This window comes from Dipteris shenzhenensis, chromosome 3, assembly GCF_047967505.1.
Source record: "Dipteris shenzhenensis isolate YYH24624 ecotype China chromosome 3, Dip_SZ_1.0, whole genome shotgun sequence".
NCBI lineage: Eukaryota > Viridiplantae > Streptophyta > Polypodiopsida > Gleicheniales > Dipteridaceae > Dipteris > Dipteris shenzhenensis.
Window position 1 is genome coordinate 13,357,080 of NC_141598.1, and position 23,479 is coordinate 13,380,558.

The 23,479-nt window shown below is 44.0% G+C and overlaps 1 protein-coding gene across 1 annotated transcript; it reads left to right on the top strand.

Annotated features, from left to right (window-relative positions):
• Nucleotides 1-3,103: 3,103 nt before the first annotated feature.
• Nucleotides 3,104-9,277, top strand: LOC147903390 (pleiotropic drug resistance protein TUR2-like). The gene is made up of 11 exons (XM_087373109.1): nt 3,104-3,646; nt 3,740-3,947; nt 4,123-4,148; nt 4,254-4,381; nt 4,469-4,966; nt 5,077-5,372; nt 5,474-5,706; nt 5,858-6,004; nt 6,156-6,410; nt 6,553-6,727; nt 6,870-9,277. The coding sequence occupies exons 1-11, from the start codon at nt 3,104-3,106 to the stop codon at nt 9,275-9,277; spliced, it is 4,917 nt and encodes a 1,638-aa protein (XP_087229235.1).
• Nucleotides 9,278-23,479: the final 14,202 nt, after the last annotated feature.

The window sequence follows — 23,479 nt, forward strand, 5'->3', positions numbered from 1 at the left end:
CAATTACAGAGTGCATGAAGGCCATAATGTCCTTCCCCCGTGCATCCATCAAGATGCCTCCTATCTGAGTGATTTCATAGAAGATCATACCATCACCCTCTAGCATGTCTGCATTATCTAAATCATCCCCACTCCCACCATTACCCCCCCCAAAGCAGTGTGCCATGCATCCCCCACCGCTCTCCCTGCTACTACGCCTACTACCCTGTCGTGTTGTTGAGCTAGTACGCTAGCCACTCGTAGCTGGAGAAGCGACTCTCGACTGCACGGGAGTACGCTGGCCAATTGTAGCTGGAGAAGCAACTCTTAACTACACGGGAGTACGTCGGTAGCTCTGTAAGGTGGAAGGGCCTCTTGACCATGGGGGGGAGAAGGGGCTTGGCTCTATAGCCGGCTAGGCTATCTCAACTCCACTGGGGTAATCTTAGCTAGTGTGGGGCTGGGGTGGTTTGGAGTCTATACTGCCGACTCCTGAGGCATGTTTAGAGTACCCCTATCATGTATGTGCATAACTCTCCAGGAGTGGGAGGGTGCCCCAAAATGTTATATAACTCTTGAAAGATGGCATCCCGAAGATCACGTGAGGCTGAAGAGCTTCTTGGCTACATGATGAACTGAAGAAAAGAAAAGAAGAAGATTACCATCGAGCATGCCCTCTTTCCATCATGCAAAAGAAAAATAAGACTGAGAGCTTGACATTGAGCAAGCATTTACAGACTCCTACATTCTTTGAATTAGAGTGACAAAAGTCTATATTTGCTTGCTCAATGTCAGGCTATTGAAGCTTCACATGTAGAAAAAGAGAGAAGGAAAGAGAGGAGAAAAGAGAAGAATTACAATAAAAGGGTGCTTACAAGAAGATGTTAGAAATGCTATATTCAAGATCTGTGGTATGCTTACTATCAAATCGCATTATGTATTTTCTTAATGGACATGTGAAATAGGTGGATATCTCAAATATCTTACATATGCATGGACATGTGAAATAGGTGGATATCTCAAAAAGAGATCTCTATATCGAGCATCAAGAAGGCTAGGGTGGAATCCATCGAAGCCGTATGCTTGCTTGAGAAGCACTTTCCCTCAAGCATTATGACAACTCAAGTCCACTTGCTTGTGCACATAGTTGATAAGGTGGCTATAGCAGGTACCGTTCATAATCGATGGATGTTTTTTCTTGAGCGGTTTATGAAAACTTTAAAGGGGTTTGTAAGACAAAGAGCAAGACCCCGGAAGCAAGCATGGCAGAGGGATGGCTTGTGCAAGAGTCATTAGTATATATCACAGAGTTTCTTGCATCCACGGAAGAGCTACCAACTACACTAATAGATTCCCTAGAACATGAAAGAAAGAGTTTATTAAGTACTGTTATGGATAAATTTGACCAAAGTAAAAGGCATAAATATGTGTGTGTGCTTGTATGTGTGGCAATAGTATAACAAAATATGGTGTGCATAAGGCCCAGGGATGAGGCGGCAGGGCATGACCATGTGCCACCCTTCCATGTAAGAGGACCCATAAGGTGTGTTGTACATAATCCATGGTAGTACTAATATAAAATGATAAGGTGGCATGGGTCCTCCATGCACCACCCCTCCACCTAGGCAGTCCCACGCCTGCACGTAGTGAGATATGGCCCAAGGACCATGGGAGAAGTAATATAAAATAGGTGGAGATGGATATTATATTGGATTATTCCCTCCATGTAGGATAGGCCCATGTGGGGGGGGGGGTGTAGAAAGTCCAAGAATGCAAGTTAAATAATGGGAAAGTAGGATGAGGTGGCAAGATTCCTTGTGCCAACCCTCCACTTGTCCTCTTAGATGTTTGAACATATTATAAAATTGGGAAGAGGCCAAGGGAGTATCTTAGACTTGGGATATAGGGGTTGATGTATGTGGAAAAATGAGGCAAAGGGTTATCGCACACAATTGAGAGTGTGTAACCGTCTAGCCCACATGGGACACTCTTCCACACACACCCTGCATGTGGGAGGATGCATTTATTGAGGCAACCTTTAATGGCCATTAACACTCTCTAGACACAAAACTCAGACACTAAGCTTCTTTCTAACACAGTTAGCTTGACCAAAAATAAAAGAGAAAAAGAGGCTTGGCCAAGATTCTCTAAAACAAACCCAAGACTTTCCATAGACCATGTTGAGGCAAAGAGGACAAAATGACCATGACCAATAAATATTATTAGAAGGAGAAGCTATTGCCCACTGGTTAGACATGAGTTTATAAGCTATTGCCCACGGGTTACACAGGAGTTTATATTAGGGGACAAAAGCGGAATTAGTTGCGAGAGCTATGGCACAAAGGAAGGAAGGCAAGCCAAGTGTGAGAAGAGGAGAGGAGAATAATAATAAGGCAAAGGATGATTCAAGCAAAAACGACGAAGGGATGATACTAAGGCATGCAAGGTAAGCAATGGCGTGAAGCCGGCATATTAGGATTGGCCGGCTTCTACGTGTTCTCCATGACAACCGTCAACCGTCCGATGCTCCATCAACGGTCTCCATGCATCCTTAGACAAGTATACGCTTCCTCCTCTGTCCCTCTTTGTGTTCCGCAATGGCGGATATACCCAGTCGTCATCCGGCCTCTCATCCCCTAGTCCCACAACAGTACCTTCCTTGCCTACCTCGTTCCATCTTCCTCGGAAATACCGGTTCTCACCTTGTCCTCTGCCTCATGTGAGTTTGCCAGCCTTGGTCCCCTCCTTTCTGCCCCTGGAATTTTGCATTTTGCTGTGGATCGATCTCTCAGAAGAGCCTTCCAACTCGACCTTGCATGCAAATTGGTGAATTTTCCTGCCTCAAAGAACCCATTTCGGATCCAAAAGCTCGTCCCGAAAACGCTGAGTGATCTGCTGATTCAAGCTCCCGGTGGGGAGTCGAGCTCGAACTGACACCGTTCCCTTCCAGGTCGAGCTTGCATGCAAATTGTAAAATTTTCAGCCCTATTTCGGATCCAAAAGCTCGTCTTGAGAGTGATCTGCTGATTCAAGCTCCTGGTGGGGAGCTTCCAAGTCGAGCGCAGCTTTAGCTGACTTCTTCCGAGAAATTGTGCCAGTTGAGAGGAAGTTCTCCCATTCATGAATGGGCACTAGAGGTGGTGCACCCTGGAAAGGCTTCCAACCCTCCAAGCCAGCTGGATCTGCACCAATCTGGTGGCATGGGGATGATCCGCTGCCCCTAGAACCCTCCTATCAGAGCTCCAACCCCGATCACAGTTTCCAGAGTAGTTTTACCGGAGGTGCATTGTCGGAACTTAGCACGCTACAGGACGACAATGGAACGATGTTTGTTGTTCCCGTCCGTGGTTCAGAGACCCCCCTCACTCGGGCCAAGCTGCCAGGGATACATGGCTCATCTACGCCAGAGGTACAGAGGAAACTCGCTGACGCAGACCCTGAAAATGTTCATGAGGTGGCAATGAGGCTATACAAGACGCTCAAACTACATGGGCTGTCAGGAGAAGCGGAAAGGGCGTTCAGGCATCTCAATGAGGCAGGCCATATCAAAGATGAGGACAAGGAGAGAGAAAGCGAGGAGCTGGTGGGGATGGAATACATCCTCAAGAATGGAATAGTCAGTTACCTCCGGGATGTAGCTCGTATTACACCACCTATTCCTCGGCAGGTACAAACTAGTGATAGTTTGTAGTTATAGAATCTTTGATTGATAGAAAACTGGAACAAATCTTTGCAATAGATCATGACGTATGTATTTTAGGTTGTTCGCTTCATGGGAATCCATTACACAGCGAAAATACCGATCGGACCGGATGGATATGAGACCTTCGGGAAGAAACTCCTTGGTTGCTTCTTGGGTCCTTTCATGAGCATCGGCAGAAAAAAGGAGTACGTAGAGATCGAAATTTTGAACGACGTACTTGGCTACGTGATGCCGGGATCGATGACACTGCTCTTAGGACCACCAGGTAGAGAAGGGACGTGCTTGAATTGCATCTCGTTATGGGGGGTTACGTCGATGTATAATCGATCACTCTTTACAGGGGATGTGGTGGAACAGATTTAAATTTCCATTCGATTATATCTATATATGTTAAGACGTCGATCTAATCGTCTGCAGTGCCTAATGTGTGGGTTTTGCAGGAAGTGGGAAGAGTTCTCTCCTGAAGGTGTGTCTCAGGGAGTCCATGCATTCTACAGTTCAATGGAAATGGAATGCTTGTCTCCCAATTGTTTCCGAAAGCTATCTACTGAGACCTTCGTGAACGCCGCAGGTTCTCGCTGGAAGAGCTCAGGTTAACCGGAGTACAACCTTGGATGGAACGGTCTTATATAACGATATGGAAGCTTCCGAGGTTGTTCTCACTCGACTGATAGCTTACATCAACGGGCAGCTGAACAAGTAATTAACTGACCATTGCTCACCAAACAATCCCAACAGCAAAATTCGGATGTTTAAACTGATCTCAGCTCCACAACGTGGTCGCAGGCACATCCCGTATCTGACTGTTCGTGAGACTCTAGAGTTTGCTGAGGACTGCACGCAGGGTATGCGGCCTGAAAACTTTTCACCCCAAATGAGAAAGTTTTTCGCTCACGCACTGGTGGAAGGTCAAGATCCCTTCCTCGAGTATGTGATGCAGGTGCTTGGCCTCAAATCTATCGAGCATCATTTAGTTGGGTCAGGCCAAGACGGAATCACAGAGAACGATCGAGCCCGGCTGACCACAGCTGAAATAGCGTTGGGTACTTACTCTGTGCTACTGTACGACCAACCTTGCTCGGGACAGGACTCCCTCGCCACTTACGATCTGGTGAACACACTTCGCGCCATCAGTCGAATACAACAGTGCTCCGCCGTGATGGCGTTGGTGCAACTTTCTGAGGAGGTTTTTGATCTTTTTGATCGTGTCATCTTGCTTGGAGAGGGCCAGATTCTCTACCAAGGGCCCCGGCAGGATGTTCTCCAATACTTCGCGAATCTTGGGTAAGTGAAGAATGATGGATGATCTGTTAGCCATACATTCAATTACTGTACAATCCACCTATGGAAAAAACGTTTTGAGGTTTTGCTAACCAAGCACGTCTATCCTGTAGTTATGTAAAGCCAGCTCACGTGGATACAGGCGATTTTCTTCAAGATATTGCCGCTGGTGAAGGGGCACAATACGTTGATCATGGCCAAAGGGATTTGCATGTAGAAGAGCTCGTTCTGGCATTCAAAGATTCAGATCTGTATCAAGATATCCTTCGCATAGTTTACAGTGAAGATGTGCTACATACATTCTGGGTGGAAAGTGAGCCTAGTTTGGGTTTGTCTGTCCGGACCGCCGAAACGCAGTCATATGATGCAAATGTTTATGAAGACCAAAGCTCACAGCGTCCAAGCTTAGGTAGGTGCAATCAAAGACAAATGTTACTCGATATTCTTTGTGCCACAATTTTATTCATCACCAGTGCTGATCTACTCCATGCCACTTGGATTTTTCTGCAGAGGTCGTGGTTGCAAAATTGTCAAAGAAGGTGGATTATACTCGTGGAATAGAGAGCACAGGACGCATTCGGATTGGAGACGTGGTGACTGGCATTTCTACGAATGATGGAGAGATGAAGTATATTGCCGTGGGATCAGAGAAAGACCAGCAGACCAGGGCTGAATCGGTGTACACGATGCTAAAGAATGCAAGGGGACATGTGAGACTACAAGCGGAGCGCCTGATAGACGAGGTGCAGTCATATTTGCGCAAGATGTAAATTGGAACTATGGCAATCATACACGAAGCAAAACTAATTTACATCCATGGCAATCATACACGAAGCAAAACTAGAGTTATCAACCTTTTACTTCCTGCTAAAAGTGCTTGTTCTGTGGGTGCAGCCTGAGGGAGAAGACGAAATAGTCGATGAGTTGCCATTTTCAAAGCCTTTTGTGCAAAACCGATGGGACTCGGCTAAAACTCTCATTAAGAGGCAAGTGAAGGTAGCCAAGAGACTACAAATTCTGATCAAGCTACGATTGCTTCAGGTGCTTTGCGTTCTTTTCTCTCAATCAAATTGTAGAATATGACTCTTACATCACCAAGTTTAGGCTTCACATACTTTCAGATGCATGCTTTTAGATTAATATCATCTCGATTTTGTACTCTATTAGTGACCATGCAGACTGCGGATTGCAGGTGATTATTCTCGGGCTTTTTACCGGCTCTCTGTTTTGGCATGCTGGTGGAGTGTACGACCCTTTGGATCTCACTTTGGTGCGTGCAATGGGATTTGTGTGCAACATGAGCATTTTGCTTGTCAATTTGGTCCAGCTTCCTGTGTACATGTTGCAAAGACCCATATTTTACAAGCAGAGAGCTCAGCGCTTTTTTCGAGCTTCATCTTATGTGATCGCTCATTGCACCATCAATATTCCTCAATCTTTTGTTGAGGTACAATTTCGACTCCTGAATTGGTGGATCCACCTTTTGGTTACAATTCACAGCAAAATCACGGTTTTTGCAGCTGTGATTCAAGGAAAACCAAAATTGGCAAGACTCCGGGCTGATAACGTTGTGCTGTTATTGTTTGCAGGCCTTGGTATATTCTGTGTGCGTCTACTTTATGGCCGGTCTTTCATTAAATAAGAACGGAGTACATTTTCTTGAATATGTGGCCCTTCTCTTCATGATCTGCTACATGGGCTCCTGCGTGACTCTTCTCCTAAGTGCTGTTTCCCCTATACTCGAAGCGGCTAATGCCTTAGCTGGTGAGGGCAGATTCTGTATCATAATATTCAATTTCACGTTCTCTGTTTCTTCACTCTCCTTACCATCCTGTTGCCTCAAAGATGTTTTGAATACTCACTTGCTGATCCTTTTGCTCTCCTTTTCCCGATGTTCTATGTACAGGGTTGATTGTATCCATTTTTCTGCTGTTCAGCGGCTTTGTCATCTACCCGAGCAACATCCCCAACTTTTGGAAATGGCTCCTCTATATGAATCCGCTCCATTGGGCCAACTTAGTGTATTGCATGACTCAGATCGGAGAGACCTACACAGACCCTTGCTCGCAATACATAGGCAGCGCGCTGGACTTCTGCGACATCTACCCGAATCTGACGGTGGGCGAGGCGTACTTGGAGAGGTACCAGCTGGCGACGATCAAGCACAAGCACTGGCTAGCGCTGTCGTACGGGGTGCTGGTGGCGTGGATCGTGGTGATAAACGTGCTGTGCTTCGTGGCATTGAACAAGATGAATTTTCCGGAAGGGAATCAGGCGTTGCCGAGGCCGTCGAAGGGGGGGGAGAAGGCGAGGGTGTGGAGCGTGGTGGAGAGGGAGACGACAACGGAGGAGGCATCGTCGAGGAGGGGGTGGGGGGGGGAGTGGATGAGCAGCCGGGGGGGCGGGGATGAGGAGGAAGGGATGGATCAGGCGAATGGGTGGAAGAGAGCGAACATACCGGTGCAAAGTGTAACGCTATCGTTTTACAATTTGGTGTTCGAGACGATGAATGAGAGGGTGGTGTTGAACAGAGTGTCGGGATGGGCGAAGCCAGGGAACATGCTAGCGTTGATAGGGAGTTCGAAATCGGGGAAGACGACGTTACTGAAGGTGTTAGCAGGTCGTACTGCTCCTGGGAAGCTCGAAGGTGATATACTCGCCAATGGCTTCAAAGCTTCTTCGTCGTCGTTCGCTCGTATTTCTGGATTCGTAGAACGTCTTGACGCTCATCAACCCTTCCTTACAGTTCGTGAATCTCTCGAATTCAGCGCCTCCCTCCGTCTCGACCACCAAATCTCTCCCTCCCATCGCTCCGCCTATGTCCAGCTCGTCCTCCAGCTCCTTGGCCTCTCTCACGTCAGTGAACAGCTCGTTGGTTCCATCCGTGACGCCGCTGGTCGTACCTATGAAACCGCTAAGAAAATCACCATCGCCGTCGAACTCGCCGCTAACCCCAGCTTGCTCTTCCTTGATGAACCCACCTCCGGCCTCGATAGCGTCGGCTGCCGCAACATCTTGCTCGCCCTCCAGACCATCGCCAGCACCGGTCGCACCGTCGTTAGCACCATGCAGCACCCCAGCGCTGCCGCTCTCGCCACCTTCAGCAACGTCCTCATCCTCAGCACCGGCGGCGAGCAGGTCTACTTCGGACCCGTCGGATTCAATTGCCAGGAGCTCCTGCGCTACTTCGCGGCCATCCCCAAGGTGCCTCCCTACATGGACTCGCAGAACCCCTTCACTTATGTGCTCGACATGCTCGGAGCAGGCATCAAGCGTCGCGAGCCCATCCACAACTTCGCTGCCGTCTACCGTAGCTCCTCCTTGGCTTCCTCCAACGCCGATGAACTTCATCGTCTCCGTCGCCAAAACCGTCGCCGTGCTCTCAAACCCGTCTCCTCCTCTTACGTCGCCCCTCTCCCCCGCCAAGCTTCCATGGTCTTCCTTCGCACGCAACGCTTCCTCTGGCGCAACACCTCCTACACCTTCGGCCGCCTCACCGGCTCCATCGCCCTCGGCCTCTTGATGGGCTCTATCTATGTTAGCATTGGCTATGGAGACTCCTTCCGGCTCACCTCGCGCTCGCTGTACATCTACATGCAGGTCATGTTGATCGGGGTGATTACCTCCAACAACGTCGTGCCTCAGGTCGGCTCCGATCGCCTCGCATATTACCGCGAGCGCCGAGCCCATATGTACTCGCCCGTCTTCTACCCTATAGCATGGGTACTCGCAGAGATCCCTTACTTGCTCCTCGCCTCTTTGGCCTTTGCAGGTATCGGCAATGGCATGGCCGACATTGCGACTGATTCATTTGGCAACTTCGTCACCTATTGGCTTTCCCTCTTTGTCTTCACCCTCTCCGTTGCGTACTTTGGCATGCTTCTCACCCTTGCCACCTCCCTTCCCATCCTTGCTGCCTTTGTTGTCTCCATTATCACCTCCATGTGGGTTAGTGGCTCTGGTGTCGTCGTCCCCTTCAAGAAAATCCATCGCGCCTACAGATGGATATTTTGGGCCAATCCTTACCAATACGTGGTCAACACCCTCACCGCCGTCAGCTTCTACTGTGACACCTCCTCCCCCCGGTGTCTTAGTTGCGCCCCCGGAGTTCCTTGCCCGGCTTGCCCCTGCAAGCAGCTCTCCAATTATAACTACACCTTTGCTTGGGATAAACTTGAGGGAGTGCGGTCCATTCGAGCCCATACAATCGGTCTCGACTTCGCGGCTCTGCTTGGCATGTCGATCTTGTTCGCAGGTTTAGCATTCTTAGCATTTGCAATTTTCAGGCACAATGCAAACCCAGTCAACCGATAAATACACAATTCGGACTCTTAAATTGATTGACTAATCTATATACGGGTGGCGAAGCCACAATTGACTAGAAAATTATATTTTGACTTGGGAACTTTTGACCAATAAATTTAAGCGTATTTCCTCCGAGGAAGGATTTTTTCATCTTTACCTAGCAAATTACTTCTACCACATAGATCAACGTCTACTTTTCCCATTGGGTAATGTCACTTTTCTTTTCTTACATGGCAATGTCCCCCCATTTTTCTTGCACGAGTTTTACCATGTGGCAATAGTAGGATTTACTAGTCACATGGGAAAATTGGAGGGCAATATTGAGATATGAGAAAAGTTCATTTCCACATGAAAAATAATAAACTACCATATATGACATTGTGCATCCTCAAAATGTTTAACATGATTGACTATATTGGAAGTTAATTGGAGTACATAATGACCTAAATACAATTGACATAGTAAAGTTCCTCCAAACAAAGTAATGAAGGAAGAGACATTGAAAAATCAAGGTAAAATGTAAGCCGTAATTGATGATATATACAACTCTCTCTAATGATGAAAGGTTGTCACAACAACACAAAGCAACTATAGACATGCTTGATAGACGCGCAAAATAACAGGCGCGTCTATAGGTATTACTTGAATAGAGAAATTACGGGCACGTCTAATAGCATGTCTAACAGCTCGTCTATTCGTGCGTGTATTGACACATCTATTTGCGTGTTTACATTGAATAAATACGGGCCCGTCTAACACTGCGTTTGTCAATGCGTCTATTTGCACGTGTATTAGCGCATCTATTAGTGCGTCTATACTAAGAATTAGATGCGTATTTAGATGCAAAACAGAGAATATAAAAAGTGAGATTTTGGTGTACATCACTCCTTTCCAAACATTACCCATGATTACCAAAGCACATAATTTTAACAAAAACATCAATGCTTTTTTGCAAGCCCACATATACAAGAATTAAGTGAGGTGAGAAGAGTGAGACAATATGTAAAATAGTTTTGCCAATATCAATGATGGGCTATGGTTCAATCTCATCGTCAATGGGATCAACCCTTGCCAAACTATATACTTCAAAATCCAAACAAGTGTTTAGATCTACAAATACATTCAACCCAGTACTACTTGTGCTACTCATGTGCTCATCGGAATCAGCATCACCAATGGTAGGCTCGTCCTCATGGGTAATGGCCTCAATATCTGTATCTCCTATCTCATGATCATCCTCCTCTCTCGTATCACGGTCATTATTACGTCCATAGCCATGATCATCCCCATACGCTCCATATTAGTAAATGTACTATACATCACTTTGGAACGTGGCATAATAGGTATGACATGCCACCATCTGTTATTATCCACCATTGGTTGATAGACAACCTAATTCAAACACAAATACAATCATGTTATTTTCCTTGCATCGAAGGTATCAAATATTTAAAAGCGAGTATTTTTATATGTGTGCACAGTACCTATTTACATTGTTGCAGTAGTACTAGTGTGTCCTTCCTACTTTGCCAAAACTTTGTGGAGTCAATAGTTACAAAGCCACTTGCATGGCGTTTGATTGTTGCATTAGGGCCTCTTTCCACCATGTCCTTAAACCACTTTGCATCCAAAACATACACAAAGAAGCGTTGAAAGTCAAGCTTAATAATATCTTGGATTATGCAACAATAATCATCCATGGCTCCATTGGCTCCCTCAAAGCTAGCAATGACGTCGCAATCTTGTGTGTTTCTCTTATCATCAATCCGTTGTGTTCGAAAATGCTTGCCCTCACACCATATAGCATTGAACATAGTGCACTACACCAAGAAAAAATCAATTAAATAAGCAATCTAAATTATTGAAAGCTCCTAACTTATGGATAATATTCTATATACCAACCTTGCTCATGCATCCCCTAGCATACTCCCATTCTTCCATTGTGATATGCATCGCCTCCTCTTTCTCTGCTTTCTCCATTTCATCAAGTATCCAATCCACATGAATATCCTTTGGAAGTGCTCTTAGATACTGAGGGTATGGCACACGAGATCTGTGGTGTGAACGAAAGAGGGCCCTTTTTTCTTATCTTCTTGCCTTTGCATCCTCGTATCTTGTCACCCATATTTTCATCATATCACTACTAAGCACGCAATAGAGGTTGATACTATTATTCAACTCCGTGTCTATTACTTTGTTGCATCCTTTCCCTTGAGGCACAATAGAGGTCATCCTTAGGTCTTCATCATCTCTCCATAGTCGTGGGAGAGAGCCACTACAATGCATAGGCCATTTTTTGACAAAAATATCGACGCTTTTTACATTACATTTTTTTTTTCACAGGCACAAACGTCTCTATAAAAGTCGCTAAAAGCGTCGGAAAAGAACCGTCGCTATATACCGACGATGCTAAACATCGCTATATAGCGACACTGTTAATCGTCGCTATATAGTGACACTGGTAAACGTCGCTATATAGCGATGATTAACAGAACTTAAAAAAAAGGATTAGTAGGGCTAAACAGGGCTTGCTATGGCCCTGTTTAGCCCCACTAATCCTTTTTTTTTTGTAATTATAAAATAAAGTCTTTTTATAACAAAATTTTCTCTACGAAAAGGGTGATACAAAATCGCTCAAATGAAATGATCAAGCAACAAAAGCATATACATGTCGAACATACACAACATTGTTTGTTACAAAATTACCCTTTCGAAAGGGCGATACAAAATTGCTCAAACGAGCGGATATACAAAATGACATACAGGACGAAGAAAATGCTTATACTACCACTACTACTACTTCTACTCATCCGAATCCAAATGGTCCTCGTCTTGTTGGCCTGTTCATTGGTCCTCGTGAGCTACGCCTTCTCCCTGATCCTCGTCATGTGCGTCTAATCCCTAGCCCTAGTGATCGCTCGCCTCCGATGATGGGACCCTTGAGCTTTGATCCTAAGATTGAACCATATAAATCAAAAATTAGATTGGAACTTAAAGGATAAAACAATTTAAAAAGTGAGATTACAAGTAGGAGTAAACTTATACCGTGTGAGCAACCACCTTAGCCCAATCGACCGTCGGTCACATTGCCTCTTGCTCAATAAACATGGCTTTGTTCCTATCCAAAATGCGCGTCGTGTCTCTGCATCTGTAGGAAGACGACCCATCGCAGCTTGCTGTGGATCCAATTTACGAGAGTTAGAGTTAGCTAAAGTGCATGTAATATGTAGTAAAACAAATAGAACAATACATTAAATGAGAAGAAAACGTAGACTTACCATGGTTGCCTCGAATGCCAACCGTTCGCCTACACCAAAGTGCGAAGTACATACAACGTCTAGCCATCTCTTCGCAGTCCTCCTCTAACCCTCGAACAATTCGGGATGGTCCCTATTCTGCTTCTTGAAGAACTTTCAATCAACTTTGTCTGCCCAGCTGGGTTCAGCCAACCCCTTTGTGATGGAAGTCCGCAAGGTTGATCTACGATGCTTCAAGACGAAACCCATGCGCTCTCGCATATAATTCTCATTAAACTCCCAATTTGGAGGGTTAGGGTATTTTTGTTTTAATTCATCGATGACCGCCTGCTTCTTTTGGTCATCTTGATACCACCAATCGGTAGCAATGCTGCTCTTAAAGTGATGGCCCATCAACCGCCTCATGGTGGCCATCACTTCTTTGCCCTTTCTATCTTCTATTATCTCTCTGATAGCTGTGATTTGATAGGAGAGATCCCCTGATGAGTAAGGAGGACTGATGGTAGTAGAGTCAGAAGGAGTGGAAGCTATGCGAGCGCTTCCGGAGCAAGGAGTAGCAGTGGGAGTAGGAGAGGGCAAGGGACCTAACTGATACTATGTATTTGGACCAAGTGGAGACCTATAGGAACATGAGTGTGCTGACTCGTCTACATCTCCCGAGTCAGCACAACATAAGCTGCCCTTCCTACTCTTCCTTCCCTTACGAGAGGCATGCGCAGGTGATGACCCCTCGGTCGAAGGGGCATGAGGGGATGGCTGGGCAGTACGTCCAGCTATCAGCGTAGGGAAGGGAATTACTGAGGTCCTCTGAGATAGCAGAGAGAAGAATCTCGCTGCCTCCTCATCGCTCATCTATGCTACAAACTCGTCGGGACTCCCGACAAAGCCATGCGCAGCTAGGTTCCCTAAGGGTTAGTCGTAGTGCTATGTGGAAGAGGAGTCGGACTAGGGGTAGTTGTAGTGCTAGGTCCGAGAAGACTCGGACTAGGGGTAGTCCTCGGGGTAGTCGCCTGAGATGAATCAAAGTCCTCTGGAGCATATAGATCGTGAGCTCTCCTCCTACGAGGCTGTTCGTTCTCGTCGGATGAGCGACGTGATCCCATGTCTAACATAGACACAAACACGAAAAAAAAAAAACAAACATAAGCATAGGCATAGGCATAGGCATAGGCATAGGCAAAGAGGGAGAGAAGAGGAAGAAGAGGAAGAGGAAGAGGAAGAAGAGGAAGAGGAATCTGAAGAAGAGGGAAAAGAGAAGGGGGAGGAGAAGAGGAAGAAGAGGAAAAGGAAAGAGGAAGAAGAGGGAAAGGAAGAGGAAGAAGAGGAAGAAAAGGAAGAAGAGGGAGAGAAGAGGAAGAATTGAGAAAGAAGAGAGAAAGAAGCTGGAAAGGAGAGGGGAAGAGAGGAGAAGAGAGAAGAAGAGAGAAAGAAGAGAGAATAAGAGAAGGGGGAAAGAGAGAAGAAGAGAAGGGGGAAAGAGAAGGGAAAGAAAAGAGAGAAAGAAGAGGAAGAAGAGGGAAAGGAAAGAGGGAAAGGAAGGAGGAAGAAGGAGAGAAGAGGAAGAAGAGAGAAAGAAGAGGGAAAGAAGAGGGAAAGGAGAGGGGAAAAGAGGAGAAGAGAGAAGAAGAGGAAGAAGAGGGAGAGAAGAGGAAGAAGAGAGAAAGAAGAGAGAATAAGAGAAGGGGGAAAGAGAAGGGAAAGGAAAGAGGGAAAGGAAGAGGAAGAAGAGGGAGAGAAGGAAGAGGGAGAGAAGGAAGAGGAAGAAGAGGAAGAAGAGGGAGCGAAGAGCATAAGAGAAGAGGAATCTCTTATGCTCATGCATAAGCATAAGCAATTTTATGCTCATGCTTATGTTTATGCATGAGCATAAGAGAAGGGGGAAAGAGAGAAGAAGAGGGAAAGGAAAGAGGGAAAAAGAGGGAAAGAAAGAGAGAAGAAGAGGGAAAGGAAGAAGACATTGGAAAAGAGGAAAGAGGGAGAGAAAGAGAGAAGAAGAGGGAAAGAGAAAAGAGGAAAAAAGATTATGCATGAGTATATGTCTACTTCTCTTATGCTCATGCATAAGCATAAGCACTCTTATTCTCATGCTTATGTTTATGCATGAGCATAAGAGAAGGGGGAAAGAGAGAAGAAGAGGGAAAGGAAACAGGGAAAAAGAGGGAAAGAAAGAGAGAAGAAGAGGGAAAGGAAGGAAAGAGGGAAAGAGGAAAGAGGGAGAGAAAGAGAGAAGGGGGAAAGAGAGAATAAGAGAAGGGAGAAAAAAGAGACATATGCTCATGCTAATGCATGAGCATATGTCTACTTCTCTTATGCTCATACATTAGCATAAGCATGAGCATATGCTTATGCTTATGCTTATGCTTAAGCATATGCTCATGCTTATGCTTATGCATGAGCATAAGAGAAGGGGGAAAGAGAGAATAAGAGGGAAAGGAAAGAGGGAAAGGAAAGAGAGAAGAAAAGGGAAAGAGAGAAGAGAAAAAAAGAGACATATGCTCATGCGTATGCATGAGCATATGTCTACTTCTCTTATGCTCATGCATAAGCATAAGCCTTCTTATGCTCATGCTTATGTTTATGCATGAGCATAAGAGAAGGGGGAAAGAGAGAAGAAGAGGGAAAGGAAAGAGGGAAAAATAGGGAAAGAAAGAGAGAAGAAGAGGGAAAGGAAGGAGAGATTGGAAAAGAGGAAAGAGGGAGAGAAAGAGAGAAGGGGGAAAGAGAGAATAAGAGAAGGGGGAAAAAAGAGACATATGCTCATGCTTATGCATGAGCATATGTCTACTTCTCTTATGCTCATGCATAAGCATAAGCATGAGCATATGTCTCCTTTTCTTATGCTCATGCTTATGCATAAGCATAAGCATAAGCATATGCTCATGCTCATGCTTATGTATGAGCATAAGAGAAGGGGGAAAGAGAGAATAAGAGCGAAAGGAAAGAGGGAAAGGAAAGAAAGGAGAAGAGGGAAAGAGAGAAGAGGAAAAAAAAGACATATGCTCATGCTTATGCATGAGCATATGTTTACTTCTCTTATGCTCATGCATAAGCATAAGCATTCTTATGCTCATACTTATGTTTATGCATGAGCATAAGAGAAGGGGGAAAGAGAGAAGAAGAGGGAAAGGAAAGAGGGAAAAAGAGGGAAAGAAAGAGAGAAGAAGAGGGAAAGCAAGGAGAGATTGGAAAAGAGGAAAGAGGGAGAGAAAAAGAGAAGGGGGAAAGAGAGAATAAGAGAAGGGGGAAAAAAGAGACATATGCTCATGCTTATGCATGAGCATATGTCTACTTCTCTTATGCTCATGCGTAAGCATAAGCATGAGCATATGTCTCCTTTTCTTATGCTCATGCTTATGCATAAGCATAAGCAAAAGCATATGCTGATGCTTATGCTTATGCATGAGCATAAGAGAAGGGGGAACATCGACAGGGTACATGCATTGCTTGAAAGGAGCATTTTCAAAGGACAATAAGCTTGGTGGGCTCAAGTCTCATGATTGGCACAAGGTCTTATAGGTATTGTAAGTAGAATTAGTGTACCGATAATCATGATGCGTTAGTGTAATTATTATTATGTTATTTTGTTGACATGACTTCTTTATTGCTTTGATAGTTCATCCTCCCAATTACAATAAAAGGGTGCTTACGAGAAGATGTTAGAAATGCTATATTCAAGATCTGTGGTGTTGTGAGGTATGCTTACTATCAAATTGCATTGAATGTATTTTCTTTAATTTAAGCTGATTAATCTGTAGAATGATTATGAAAATATCTTACATCGACATGTGAAATAGGTGGATATCTCAAAAAGAGATCTCCATATCAAGCATCGAGAAGGCTACGGAATCCATCGAAGCCGTATGCTTGCTTGAGAAGCACTTTCCCTCGAGCATTATGACAACTCAAGTCCACTTGCTTGTGTACATAGTTGATGAGGTGGCTATAGCAGGTACCGTTCATAGTCGATGGATGTTTTTTCTCAAGCGGTTTATGAAAACTTTAAAGGGATTTGTAAGACAAAGAGCAAGACCAGAAGCAAGCATGGCAGAGGGATGGCTTGTGCAAGAGTCATTAGTATATATCACAGAGTTTCTTGCATCCACGGATCCCGATATGCCGCAAGCTTGGCATAACAAGGATGATGATCGCATCATTGGCGAGGTTCCCCAAGGAAAAGGGATTGAAAGAAAGATGAGCGAAGAGCAAATGGAGAAATTCAATAAGTTTTGTATCCTCAATAGCCTTGAGATGCATAAGTGGATTGAGAGATATGAAGTGGCCAAAGCAGAAAGAATAAATGCAAGGATGAGATTCAGAGTAATGTGCAGGCGATCATAACCATATCCATGGGATCAGGCTCTTCTCCCTACTCACATGTCACTTGATGGGCTACAATTGGCTCTACGTAAAGCCGAACGTGATGGAGAGACAATAAACGAGTGCGAGCGAGAGTTATCATCTGGATGTATGGTGCATGTAAGTTTCTTACCTCTTGATGTAATTATGTAATTATTTGTGGCAATATACACTCTAAAATAGATGCATCTTCATTATTTTAATGATGCTCTTTTATAGTACAAAAAGTACAGTGCATTATGGTCATATGGACGACATTTTCACGTGGAATGCATCGATTCAATTTTTGTCACGTATGATTGTGGAGTCATGGCTAACTTCACACAAGATAGCCGAGCAAGTGCTTCGGATACCAATCTTCTCTCCTCATAGTTGGATTATTGTGGAACCATACGCGACATCTATGAAGTTGATTTCAGACGATTTAGTATTTTCATTCTTGATGTAAAGTGGTTTAGAACTATTTACAACGGTCCCCATGCAACAGTGAGAAAAGACAGTAGTAGTTTCTTTGCAATAGACTCCACCAAACATTGGACCGATGAAAGTGATACTTTTATTCTTCCCGAGCAGTGTGAGCAGGTGCATATTAATGATTTAATTAATCAAAGCTTTCGTTTTTAAAGATCCATTTTGATACATGTACTTGAGCATAATTTCATATATATAATTGACGACATTTGGCACCCATCTTCAATATAGGTGGTTTTTCATCCGGATCGTTCTGATCCAAGATGGTGGTACGTGATCCAAGTTGCACCACGAAGTAAGCAAATTTTTGAAGATAGAGATGTGGATATGGAGATGCCACTATCAATGCCAAATCCAATTAATGAATCTAGTGAAGAAGATGTAGATCACCATATGAGCCAAGAGGAAGATGCGCATAATGACATTGCATGGGAGGAAGATGGAGATCATGATATTGAGGAAGAAGACAACGATCATCAAGAATCACCACACTTTATTGAAGAAGATTATCAAATACTTTTAGGTGAACGTACAATGCTAGAGTACGATGATGATATAGGAGATCGACTCGGTATAGAGTTGGAGATGGACTTGTTTGGTGCCTTAGACTTGGCTCAAGATGAAACAGTTGATGTAAATGCTCTTAATTGATTTTTCTCATCTCAAACTTGGACATGAATATATGAGCTTCAACGGCTTGATGTACATGCTCTCATTTTTTTATTCTCTATGAGATCAAACATGTATGAAAATTTAAAAAAATTTGTCATTGGAAAAAACTAACTTTTAAGGCCTATATGGAAAAAAAAACCTCTTTGGAAAATGTCACTATAAAATAGTATATCAGTGTCACTATATAGCAACACTTAAAAGTTGCTATATAGCGACCTTTATAAAAGTCGCTATATAGTGACTTTTGGCAAGCATCGCTATATAGCGATGCTTTACAGAACTCCTTTTCATACCAATGATTAATGCTACGCGAGTGCTAAATGTCGGTATGTAAACATCTCAATAGGATCCGTGTGTAGTAGTGAGCTATCCACATCAACAAGAAAGTTCTCAGAAATATATACAAGTGACTCTTGTACCAACCAACCCTCGGCCATGCTACCTTTAGGTCTTGCATTTTGTCTCACGAAGACCTTCAAGGTCTTCATGAAGCACTCGAGGAAGAACAGTCATTGTGCATGTATAGTACCGCAAGTACATCCATAGACGGTTTGCAAGTTTAGTAACTCAAGGGAGGCATGTAGAACAAAGAATGTGCACCCCTCAAACAGTGGAGTCGATGCTACGGTAAAAAGATCGTCCTGCTCCATGCTATCATCCCTCCCTTCGAATTGATGGACGGCAGAGGGCTACTATCACCATCACTCCATGCTTCCGTAACGATCCCTTTTGAAGATCCCACCTCATATTGCCGACGCTTCGCCTCCTCACAGTGAGCATAGGGCAACATATGGGGTGTGGCACTGCATCCTGTATCAAATTAAAACGGGATCATAACTCAAACATATGAACACCCATAGGTATCTCAATCAACATTAACTCTTTAACAGTTACCATGTTTACAGTCGCATCCCATTCTCCATACTTTGACATGTGATTGAGTGTAATCCTGCGTGCACGATACATGTTTCCTCGACATCAATCACACATACATTTGATTTTTTTCTCCAACCACATTTCGCGATTGTGGATATGGAGGGATTCATCCTTATTGGAGCTACTTATTGAAAATGAAGACATCCTACAAACAAACAACCCAAAAAAATTTGCTTTTCTTCAAATATTTAATTTTAAAACTCTGTGGCATGTCTAAAGGCGCGTCTAAAACTGCATCTGCTCTGTGTATCTAGACGCGCAATTACACGTGTATTTAGACGCGCTATTAAATGTGCTTATAGACGCGGTTTTCAAATCTGCTTTTAGCGCGCTTGCTTTGCTTTTCTTTACATTACTTATACTTCACGTGGCTTTCTTGTTGTGCTATTAATAGATCCACAGTTTCAACGCTTAAGAGGAAGGCACCCACACTTACTTCCAAGCTTACAGGAGAAGAGGGTGAACAAGGAAGAGAAGCAACTTTGAAGAAGGAGAAGAAGCTTCCATACCTTTGTCTAAGGTAAGTCTCTTTATAGTTGATCTTTTTTGGAAGTTGCTCTCTTTGGATTTGTCCTTTGTTGTATCCAAGAAACGAATGATTTTGGTATCAGTGTTACGTTTTTGTGTCGGGCGCATGTCTTTTTCTACTTTTTAGAATAGTCCGTCTACTGGAGAACGTCTAAAACCACATCTATAGGTGCGTCTAAACTGTTTGTAGACACAGACAGCCGCATCTATAGATGCACTGTTATATGCAAAAATAGATGCGCTTCTCAGATGCATCTATAGACGCGCTCCGATAGTAATCTTTTCTTCCCTTCCCCTTTCTTCTCAACTCATCAGTAATTGTCTTTTTTTCTTTTTTCCAGTTCATCATGTGGCGAGGAAGCTCTTCGAGCACCTGATCTCCTGGAGTCTATTTTTAGGGACTTATATAACCTGTTAGGGCACCCTCCCAGTCTTGCGTAATTATACGGGTATATGACGGATACTCTAAACACCCCCCAGGAGTCAGCACTACAGACTCCAAACCACCCCACACCAGCTGAGATTACCCCAGCGAAGTCAGGACAGCCCAACTGGCTACACAGCTGAGGCCCTTCTCCCATGCCATCTTATGCCCCTTCCCCCATGCCATCTTATGCCTCTTCCCCTATGCCATCAGGAGGTCCTTCTGTCTCACAGAGTCGTCGACGTACTCCTATGCAGTTGAGACTCGATTCTCCAGCTACGAGTGGTCCATGTAGTCTCGTGCAGTCTCCAGCTATGAGTGGCCAGTGTACTAGCTCGACACAACACGGTAGTAGGCGTTGTAGCAGGGAAAGCAGTGGGGGATGCATGGCACAGTGCTTTGGGAGGGGTGATGGTGGGGCTGTGGGGGTTAAAGGTCACTATGCCTTTACCCCGGTTAGGTACAATACTCAAACACAAATATAAATGAATGAAAAAGAAGATTAGGTTGGTTCTACACCCACCAAAACTTGTATGGCTCTCTATCTCTGTCTCTCTCCTTCTTCCGTTCTTGCTTCCATTGAGAGCACTCTCAACTGGTATCAGAGCTTGGGTGATCTAGCTAAGCGTGCGTGAATGCTTAGAAGCTCAGTAGCTTTGTGGGAGAAAGGAGAAGCTCTGTGGGAAGCTTTGTGGGTGACTTTACTCACATCTGAGTGTGCAAAGACCTTGAAGGAACCTTTGGAAAAGTCACTTTGGCTTTCCGAAGTGGTTTTGAGAGCATGTTAAGTGTTTTCAAAGAAAAAGTCGTTTTTTTAGCTTTTCCCTATTCCGTTTGATGACAGAGACTCCATATTGACTTGTAGAGGTAACTATTGCTTGCTTTTGGTCTCCACTTCACTTCAGGAGCTTGGAAACACCTTCATTCTTGAATCTAGGATCATTTCATTGGATTTCTGACTCACTATGTCAGTTTCTGCGTTTTTTGCCTGGGTGTTGGAACTCAAGTTTGGAGCAACCATCTGTCAGTTCCGGTGGACTCAGGAGGTCCTAAAACTTCTATGTTGCTCATCATTTGCACTCCGGTGGAGTTTATAAACAGCTCTGTTTCCAAAAACGTTTTTCAGTCTGTGTGTTGGATCCAGTGATTGAGACCACGGTTTCTAAAACCGTCTGTCCCATTACAAAACCGACTTTGCAACCACATGGGGTGTGTTTTCATCCAAGGTGATGTTGTCTAGGCTCACCAATGCGCCCACCATGTTTCACCATAGTTGATGATCACCGCTTTCAAGAAGCACCTGAGAGACTTTGTCGAAGTCTTCTTAGATGATGTGTGTAAACTCCAAATGGGATGATCTAAAATACTTGAAGTTAACCTTTGAGAGGTATAGATTGTATACGATATCCATGAATCCTCTCAAGTGTCAATTTTGGATCAAACACAGAGTTTTTCTTGGTCACATAGTGGCCAAGAATGGGATCTCTAATCGTGCTCTATGCGGACAGAGCCTAGCCATTGTATAAGTTATTGATAATTTTTGAGTGGACTGAGGAGTGTCAATGAAGTGAAGTGGATACCAAAAGCAAGCAATAGTTGCCTCTACAAGTCAATACGGAGTCTCTGTCATTGAACGGAACAGGGAAAAGCTCAAAAAACGACTTTTTCTTTGAAAATACTTAACAGGCTCTCAAAACCACTTCGCAAAACCAAAGTGACTTTTCCAAAGGTTCCTCCAAGGTCTCTACACACTCGGATGTAAGTAAAGTCACCCACAAAGCTTCCCACATAGCTTCTCCTTCCTTCCACAGAGCTACTGAGCTTCAAGCATTCACACACGCTCAACTAGATCACCCGGGCTCTGATACCAGGTGAGAGTGCTCTCAATGAAAGCAAGAACGGAAGAAGGAGAGAGAGAGATAGAGAGCCACATAAGTTTTGGTAGGTGTAGAACCACCCTAATCTTCTTTTTCATTCATTTATATATGTGTTTGAGTATTGTACATAATCGAGGTAAAGGCACAGTGACCTTTAACCCCCACAAACCTATCACGTGGTTTGATGCACTTGAGTCAACATACCACACATCATTGCTTTCTTCTGCACTTGTCATAGAATTGGTCATGTCTGCACCATAAATAGATGCTCATTTTTGTCATCACCCTGTCTACTAGAAGATGCATAATTCCCTTGCTGCAATTTTCCATTCATGATGTCATTCTGCTTTTTGTAGCAATCTTTAGCCATATGACCCATTTTACCATAGTAGTAGCATTCAACATTTTTGTTTGCATTTTGGCCTCTCTGCCATCCACCATGACCTCTTTGGTTCCCCTTGCCTCTAGAATTACCACATCCTCCTCCATAGGATTGATTTTCTCGAGTTTGTGGATTTTCTGATTTCTACCACAGCCTCTAGATTGGCTCCTCTACTAGTGCCTCTACCTCTTCCAGCATTTGAGTAGAAGACAGTTTCTTTTGAAGTTCCTCTTGAAGAAGATGCACCACCATTTCTCTGATCTTTAGAAATTAGAAGAGCAAACAACTCCTCAAAATCAAGAAATTTTTCACGGATGGCAATGGATGTCCGGAACTGTGCATAATATTTTCCTAGGCCATTCATGGTCACAGAAACTAGATCATCATCTTCCACTGGCAACCCAATGGAAGCAAGTGCATCTGCAATTTTCTTCATCTTCATGTGGTAGTCATTGATGCTCATATTTTCTCTCTGCACATTGTGCAGAGCTACATTTTCCTGGCTTGCATATTTGTGCTGTACATTTTTGCCAAAGTATCCCATGCCTACTTTGGCGTACTTGCATCCTGAATATGCACAATCATAGAATCTGAGATACTAATAGAAAGCTAGTACATAACTTTTTTGGGTCTTTCATTCCATCCTTTAAATGCTTGCATTTCCTGTTGATTGGGAACATTAGGAAGAACTGGTTCTTCTTCATTTCCTATAATGAATTCCCAATAGCCTTTTCCCACAAGGAAATTCGTCATTCTAAACTTCCATGCTTGGAAGTTGTTCTTGTCAAGATTTTCAGTGACAATCTGTGAAAGAGAATCAAACGCCATTATAGAACACTACAAAATATTCTGTCACTACAAAAAACACAGCTTCTGCCTCACACAGGCGAATCTGCAAAATTGACGAAAGTGGTATTTGACCACACAGTCACTTCTTAGTGATGATTTTGCATCAACAAGCAATAAGGATGATTCTATAACTCCCAGTATCTCTGCACAAAGTCATACGATGCAATTTCTACGGCAACTTTTCACTGACCTATAGAGCAAAAATAGGGCCTTTTTCTTAGTGCTTATGGAGAACATTTGCCTCCGAAATGGGCCCCGAAATGGGCTTGAATCAAAAAAATAAAGTCTCAATCTGAGACAATGCACTCTCACACTTTTCGACTGTGCTACCTGCAGAGATTTGCTCCCAAACTCAAAAAAGGAAAGCAACATTGGTCCTCTTACCAGGACACCGTGAAATTGGTTTGATTTCTTGAGCTCCTTACCATGAACCAGGCTCTGATACCATGTAAAGATAGT